The 8,814-nt window shown below is 48.0% G+C and overlaps 1 protein-coding gene across 1 annotated transcript in view; it reads left to right on the forward strand.

Annotated features, from left to right (window-relative positions):
- The window catches only part of grin2bb (glutamate receptor, ionotropic, N-methyl D-aspartate 2B, genome duplicate b), an 86,811-nt gene extending 80,313 nt beyond the window's left edge, over positions 1 to 6,498 (forward strand). The window contains 2 exon segments of the mRNA XM_034294507.1: positions 1,185 to 1,927; positions 1,929 to 6,498. Of these exon segments, the coding sequence (XP_034150398.1) occupies positions 1,185 to 1,927; positions 1,929 to 3,747 (2,562 nt within the window). The 3' untranslated portion in view covers positions 3,748 to 6,498.
- Positions 6,499 to 8,814: the final 2,316 nt, after the last annotated feature.

Genomic DNA, 8,814 nt, shown 5'->3' on the forward strand with positions numbered 1-8,814 from the left:
TTTGAGAAAAAGGAATTAGAACACTGAAAGGGAGAAGAATGAAGAAGCACAAAAGCAAAGACGTCCCGGAACGGTGAGCCAGTAACCTCTGTCCTGTCACCTTCATGGAGAGATTGCGTGAGCGCATGTAGGAGAGATAAAGAAAGACAGTCTGGCTGGTGAAGAAACCTCACCATGGTGACCAGGAGGCCAAGAAGATAAAACCAGACACAAAGAAAGAGTGAACAGAAAGAGAAAAGCAGAAGGAGTTGAAGATTCCGGAATTCAGGGACCGGGGCAGGGGTGACTAAGAGAGCCCGACAGAAAATGCTTTTGACATGACTGATGAACAGTGACCCTTGTTTTAGCTGGCAGGCAATTATCGTCGACCTTACATTTTTGGGCTGAAATGGCATGAGACTGCCAAGCCCCCCCCCCGGCCTTGATTCCAACACGCATGACTTAATTCGTTGGCAGGTGTCACCTCTTGGAATGACTGTCCTGACGACAACAACATCGCAACCAGATAATGACATTGCGTTTCAACGAAAAACGACACACCCGCCATTTCTTGGAATATTCAAAAAAAGAATGTTACGCCATGAATCATTTTGGTGACGCGCCTTTGGGAGAGCAGAGGAGATACTGAGAGAGAACCAGAGAACACCCCCCCCCAGCAGAAGCGCTGTCTGCTGAATTTAAATGACATTGATTCAACTTATTGATTGGTTGTTTAAAACCAGAGGCTTACAGTGCTCCTGTCATTATCAATCAAGTCTCTGATTTGCCCCCCGACACTGTGTATGAGTGAGAGGAGAGACGCTGTGAGGCTCAGCGGGGGCTAAAGCTGTCTGCCCCCGGGAGGGAACGTATTTATCAACTCACCCCTTTCACTGTTTAATAGTGTGTAAACAAGAAGGTGCCCAGACAAAACAGTGCACCACATTAACCCCTCTCCGTGTGACTCCCTCTCCGTGTGACTCCCTTTATGTGTGCCTCTCCCTCATTCTGTCTCTCCCCACCTTTCACCTTGCATTCACTCCTAAATGCTCATCCATCCATCCTTTCCCTCTCGTCAATCTACCGCGGCGCAAGGTGCGTGTCTCTTCTCTCTCTTTCCCGCGCTCGCGCTCCATTTCCCTCCTCCCCTCGTGCCTCCCGGGCGGACGTCTTAACCCCCCCATGTCTCTCCGCTCCTCCGACAGGGCATCTGGAGTTGCATCCACGGGGTCCAGATCGAGGAGAACAAGTCGGTCATGGACTCGCCGTCGGCCACCGCGAACATGAACAACACCCACTCCAACATCCTGCGGCTGCTCCGCACCGCCAAGGACATGACCGCCATCCCGGGGGTCAACGGCTCGCCGCACACGCACAGCGGCCTGGACTACGGCGGCCACCACCACCGCGGCGGCGAGTCGCCGGGCATCTACGACATCTCCGAGCACCGCCGCAGCCTCCAGGAGCGCAAGGCCCCCCCGCCGCCCTACCTGGCGGAGGACAACATGTTCAGTGGCTACATCAGCGAGGTGGAGAGGACTTTTGGCAACTTGCCGTTGAAGGACAGCAACCTGTACCAGGATCATTACCTGCACCACCACTCAGGTCCGGGACCCGGTCTGGCTCTGGGTATGTCCGGCCCCCCGCCTAACAGGCCGCATAGCTTAGGCAGCGCCAGTTCGCTGGAGGGGGGGATGTTCGATTGCGACAGCTTAGGGGGAGGGGTAGCGCCCATATTCACCACGCAGCCCCGCGGTGCCTCTCTGACCCACAGGAACACCAATAAGTTTGACCTGATCGCCGGTCATGCCCAGGCCTCCAGCTCTGGCCAGCAGGGCGGCCAGTTCAAGTCTGGCGACCTCTACGGGAGGTTCTCCTTCAAGGGCGGGGCGTCCAGTTCGGGGTTTATCGACAGGGGAGGTCACGACAGGTACTGCGGGGGTGGAGGAGGGGGGGGGCGGCGGGGGCTCTGGCGGCGACGACGTGTCCGACATCTCCTCGCACACCGTCACCTACGGCAACCTGGAGGGCAACGCCAAGAGGCGCAAACAGTACCGGGACAGCCTGAAGAAGAGGCCGGCCTCGGCCAAATCCAGGCGGGAGCAGGACGAGATCGACTACCGGAGGCGAGCCCACCATCACCACCACACCGTCCACCACCACTTCTCCCGCGGCCCCCTGGGACACCGGTCGGCCTCCCCGCCCCTGGCCCCCTCCGAAAGGAAGAGAGGAGGCGGCGGGGGTAACTCTTCACCTTACTCGTTCCGCGACAAAGAGAATCTGAGGGAGTTCTACGCGGAGCAGTTCCGTTCCAAGGAGGGCTTGGCCAAGTGGGAGCATGTGGACACGTCTGACGGGCCTTGTCCAATGGGCGGTGGGGGAGGAGCAGGCGGAAGTAGTGCTAGTGGCATTTGTAAGAGCTTAGTGCCCGTGGAGGACTTCCTGAAAGGTAATAAACCCAAGAAGTCAGAGTGTAAGGGTGGCAAGGTTGGCGGGTTGTCAGGGCAACAGGCCCACACCTGCTGGGAGAAGAACGCGTCGGGGGTGGGGGGCGGGGGCATAGCGGGGGGCGACTGGGAGTGTCGCAACCAAAGTGCCGTCGGCGGGGGAGTGGGAGGGGTTAAGTCCATGTCTCACCACGGGGGCGGAGGAGGAGGTGGAGGAGGAGGTGGTGCCGGCGGCGGAGGGGGGGGTAGCCGACCGACCTCCGCCACCTGCAAGCGGTGCGAGTCTTGCAAAAAACCTGGCAACCTGTATGACATCAGCGAGGACAACCTCCTGTTTAGCCAGAGGGGGGGCGGAGGCGGGCAGTGCGGGCACGAGGGCGGAGTCGGGAAGAGTGGTGGTCCGGGGGGGGCCAGCCAATCACAAGCTCAGGCACAGCGCAGGAAGTCAGGGCCGGGCGGGCGGGTGTTACGGAGGCAACACTCCTACGACACGTTTGTGGATCTGCAGAAGGGAGGGGGCGGCGGCCGGGCGGGCGGGGCAGGAGGAGGCGGGGGTGGCGGAGGGGGGCAGCTTCCCCCGCCCAGGAGCGTGAGCTTGAAAGACAAAGACCGCTACATGGAGGGCGTTAGCCCCTACGCCCAAATGTTTGCCCAGTACGCGGAGAGGGACAGGGGTAGCCCCTCCATTTTCAGCCGGGGTGGTAGTGAGAGGGAGAGGGCGAAAGGAGGCTCCTCGTTCAGTTTGTTCCGAGGCGAACGAGGCGAGGGCGGGTTTCACCGCCGGTCGGTGGGGGAGAAGGACATGAGGGACAGGGATAGAGGATTGATGGGAGGTGGTGGTGGGGGCGGTTTTGGCAGAGGGCCCGGGACTTACTCCTTGTCTAAATCTCTCTACCCAGATAAGGTGACCCAGAACCCCTTCATCCCAACCTTCGGTGACGACCAGTGTCTGTTACACGGCGGCAAACCGTACTACGTCAAAAAGTCGCCGCAACAGCAACATCCGCCACAGCGTCTCCACGACAACAGCCGCGGGGACTTCCGAGGCTCCATGGGGTTGCCGTCGTACATGCCGGTGTCAGCCACGCCCGGGGTAATGTCCAATGTAACGCCCAGGTTCCCCAACGATCTGTGTCTGGGCGGGGGGCTAGGGGGGCCCGTGGGGAACCACCACGGGGCCCCCGGACTCGGGGGAAACAAGCTACTGCCAGTCAGGGATGGGGGATTAGGGATGGTGGGGCAGGGGGGCCAGAGACCGTTCAATGGCTCGAGTAACGGCCACGTTTACGAGAAGCTGTCCAGCATTGAGTCGGACGTCTGAGAGGACAGGTTGGAGAGGGAGACGAGGAGGGGGAGGGATGGCGATGACAGTTGTCTCCGTCTGAGGAGAGCGAACGGGCCCCACACTTGGGACACTGTTGTCATGTCTCTCAGCGGGAGGCTGGTTGGTTGGACAATGGACCAAGACCGCCGCAGGCCAGTCAAGGCTAACAGGAAGGTACGCGACTCCTAATTAGGAAATTAGTGTATTCGGCTGCTGCTTCACTCGGAGACTGACAGACCAGGGAGGAGGGGAAACATCGCCGTTTCCCCTCTCCTCCTTCACACCACCGTCCCCCGCCGTTCCTCACACCAAAACAGACGTTTTGCTTCGCTAACGTAAATACAATCAATTGAATGAAAAATTGAATACTTTTCTTGAAATAACAGGGTAAACTAACAATAATTGTATTGATAATGTTGTTAATAATGATATTATTGATTATAATTACTATGTTTATGATGTTTAGTCTGGGCTTGTTTTTTAATTTTTAAATAGTTCATGTTGTTATGTATTTGCACTGTTGTTAATTATTTTCAAACTTAACATATTACAGGAGACTAGTAGACTGTCTGGCAGGAGGAAATGTTACTTAAGTACCAATATTTTTAAGTTCCTGTAATTACAATTTCTTCTTAATTCTTGATTATCCACGTTCAAAAAAGTTTTTTTTTTCTTCTGTTTTTGGAGTGCTGTGAAAAAGTGTATGTGAAAGGCATGATCTGATGAGTACATTTTCCAGGTACTTGACATCTTATTGTGAAGGAGGAAGTCCTTATATGGCATAATGCTGATTATTTGCGGTAGTTTTGATTTCTTGTTTTGTCTGGCAGTATTTAGGGAGTATTGCTGATCTCAGACACCGAGCAGGATGTGCCTTACTGAATTTACGATGACCATAAAGACATGAAGACTCTTCCTCCAATCGGTAGAAAGAGTGTTCATTCTGTAGACAATTCAGTTATTAACTAGAAACTCACTAAATGGTAATCATGTTTTCCAAAAATCCTATTAGCTGAGATTTTAGCTGGTGTAAATGAAATCCACCCAACTGAAAGGAGAGAGAATATTGCTTCATGGGAGTTGGTGTTTTCTGCTAGTTTTACTTATGTCAGAAGGCTCTTACGGATAATAATAAACATTGTATACTGTCATCTCTCATCCTTTAGATTTTCATGAATAGTTTAATTTACCGGTTAAAATCCCAACACACACCCACAGGGATGAACTGTCAATCACACAAAAATCGGGCACGGACGCGGTACGCTGTAGGTAAGGTACGCACGTCACCTCTTATGCCAACATGTTGCTGGAAAGGGATTCGGTTGGCCTCGGCAGTGTTCTACAGTCAAGACATGGTCATGATGGACTTTTGGAACACGGTCTGGGAATGGAGAGATGAACAGAAGGCTGTGCTCATTCTTTAATGATCATTATGGCAGAGAGCTACGCCTGCCATTTTATCAGGACACATTTGCTGGAGCGGGACTGGGATGAGTAGAACGTGGTGTGCTGTAAATACAGCGAGAAGAAAAGGCTCAGTTGGTAATATATTATGTCACCCCTGATTATGTATTGATGATATGTATTACCTTCTTAATTCACACAAAGGATTTGATCAAACCACTAATCGTGTTTGGACGTACTGTAAGATTGTGTTTTGATTTCTGAGATAATTCAGGTAATAATTGTGCGTGTTGGTCACCTAAGATTTGACAGATTGGGATCGGGGAGAACAGTTACTATCACTCACTATTTATTTGCTTTTGTGTTCGCTTTAGGGAGTCCACACAAGACTGTTTTCGGGGGGAACTTTCAGTAACTATTAGTAATTTTGAACATTTCGCCATGAATGATTATGGAATGTTTGATGTTGACAATTTTCAAGATGGGAAATGCCTTGGTTAGATAATTCGACCAGGGCATTATTAGCAAGAATGCCCAAACACTTAGAATTATTATTTTGCTTTAAATCAGGAAAACACCTTCTTAATTTCCCAGGGACTATATACAAATGACTTTACTAAGCTGTTTGAACGTAATGGATGGCATTTCTCTTCTGGAGGGGAGCTGGGAGGGAGGGGCTGAGAAGTAAAGCAATGCCATAATGGAAAGAATATCTTCAAAATCTCCACATAGTGTGGACAATAAAGTCCCACACCCCGTTTATATACGCTTTTGCTGATGACACATCACTGGTGACATCATGTCCATGGGATATGACCTCAAAGCCACAACTGATCACAGACAGATATCCAGGTCCACTGTACTCCCATTGACCCCCATGACCCTGCTGTAATGCACGAATCAGGATTGACGCACGTGTTCATTTTATTGACTCAATGTATTGACTACTTGAAGTTATAGCCATCTGAAATATTACATGATTTCAGACAGCTATTAGTGATTTCTCTTATTGCAAAACCAAATTTAGCAATCGAAGCACAATCTGTTGATTATATAGATTAGTTGATCAATAGTTGTACATCCCTATTGAAACTTTTAAGGACTTTTCTTTGTTTCATGGCTGATGAGTCATTGCGTAGGGTATTGAGTCAATGTAAGAGTTTTTGTAGGGACAAGCATGCATGTGTGGAATTTTTTAATTTTCCCTGTTTTTTAATTTTTACATAGACTCTATTTTAGCCCAAACGTCGGTGGCATTTTTGTATCAATTTCAGTGATCATTACTGTTGGTGTATGTTTGTCTATATATATATATATATATATATATATATATATATATATATATATATATATATATATATATATATATATATATATATATATATATATATAGACAAATGTAAAAAAAAACTTGACACAAAAAATCTGCTGTTATTTTCACATCGTTCAATACTCAGACAAGGACAGGACTGTCAATACGAGTAATTGATATGGCATAACTTGATGGAAAAAAAGTTTGAGCTGTTTTATAAAGAAGAAGAGAAGTTCAGGCTCCTCTGCCCTTCTGATGTTCTGTTGTAAATGCCTGTGACTGAAGTGATGGTATTGGTATTATTTGTTATTATAAAGTGACAATCCTTCCATCTCTGATTAGAACCGTTCTGGCTTGTTTCTACTCATTTTTCGGTGTGTTTCTTTTATTTATTTATTTTTCTTTCTGCTTTATGTGCCTCAATACATATGCTTGATTACCTTTGTTTAGAAGCGTGTTTATGTGTTTGTGCCTGTGTGCGCGCGTGTGTGTGCGTGCGTGCATGTGCATGTGCGTGCATGTGTGTGTGCGTGCATGTGTGTGTGCGTGCACCCATCTGCACATGGAAGAGATCAAGTGGAAGAGTGGACTGTTGTTCTGTATTACAATGCTGTATGTAAATAACTTAGTTAGCTTTCTCTCACACACTTTTAATAAATGTGTCCAAAATGGCTGATAATATTAACCTTTTGGGTGACATCTTTGATTTAAAGGTCCTGATACTAAATTGTTTTATAAAGAAACAAAAGGCCACGTACATTTTGTGCTGTGTTGACAAAGTGCACACTCTAGGTAGTAGAGACTATTTTTTACAGCAAGTTGGTGTTTTCTTTCACTTTAATTTAGAGCAGCATAGACACTTGTCTTTGTCACACAACAAATGGTAATTACTGTACATTAGTGGCTAGTACATAAGCACAACATCTGTTATTCTTCTTTGTTGCCAACCCTTTATTTTATGTTTCCAAGAGTAAATCTCAAGAACTGTACAGAATGTGAAAATGTATATATATATATGACAAAACATTTCAGTCACTGTATCATTTTTGTATGGGAAGAAATTACATGTGTTGAAGAGAACAATATCAAATTTGATTGAATATTTAATAATTTGAGGAAGGACAGCTAAACACAGTGTAAGTGAAAGTTCTAAGAAATATTACTCTTCTGTCTCTTTGTATAAAACAAAGTGTTGAGTATTAATTAATTAAAAAAAATGAAATCTCTTGTCGTTTGTCAAAATTCTTTTTTTTCTCTTTTAACATTCACTGAGGGCCTCTCATTTGTCCACAGTTCATTATTATGAATGTTTTTTTTTTCTGTATAGTGGAATTGGCCAGCTTCGTCTTCCGGTAGTTTACAGAGGGTCTTGGTTTCGTCATTAAAGGTACACATGGTAAAATGACATTGCCGTCAGCAGCACTGCAGATACTGAGACGAGGGAGACGCAACATTCATCAAGTCGCATGTGCCCATGTGCATGGGTTAGTCTCAGGCTGTCAGGGACTATTATAGCCTGCATTTACTGCGATGGGGTAGTTGTGTTTCTCTTGTTTACATGTGCCATTTAGCAGGTTTCACTGTACAATTTTATAGTTTTAATCATTATGTTGTTACATTGGAAACACAGCCCTGTACACACTGAAGACTAGGCAGGAATTTAAATGATTATCTATGCTGATGGACATAACATTTTTTTGTTAATTCTTAGGGGTACCTATGTGCTAGTATCGGACCTTGGAACTACCTGGTCTCTCCCAGCCCAGGGTCCACCTGATCTTGTTGCAGATCTAACGGGTCGTCCCTGTCCACCTGGTTCTGTTGTAGATCTAACGGGTCGTTCCTGTCCACCTGGTTCTTTTGCAGATCTAACGGGTCGTCCCTGTCCACCTGGTTCTGTTGTAGATCTAACGGGTCGTTCCTGTCCACCTGGTTCTTTTGCAGATCTAACGGGTCGTTCCTGTTCACCTGGTCCTGTTGCAGATCTAACGGGTCGTTCCTGTCCACCTGGTCCTGTTGCAGATCTAACGGGTCGTCCCTGTCCACCTGGTTCTGTTGTAGATCTAACGGGTCGTTCCTGTCCACCTGGTTCTTTTGCAGATCTAACGGGTCGTTCCTGTTCACCTGGTCCTGTTGCAGATCTAACGGGTCGTCCCTTTCCACCTGGTTCTGTTTCAGATCTAACGGGTCGTCCCTGTCCATCTGGTTCTGTTTCAGATCTAACGGGTCGTCCCTGTCCACCTGGTTCTGCAGCTGATCTGGATTCTGACCAGAGACTATGGACTCAGCCCACTTGGGTTTGGTCACCCAAACATGCAAAACCAATGTGGTCATGCACTCTTTCAGGC

This window comes from Esox lucius, chromosome 9 (genome assembly GCF_011004845.1).
Source record: "Esox lucius isolate fEsoLuc1 chromosome 9, fEsoLuc1.pri, whole genome shotgun sequence".
In the NCBI taxonomy this organism is placed as follows: Eukaryota; Metazoa; Chordata; class Actinopteri; order Esociformes; family Esocidae; genus Esox; species Esox lucius.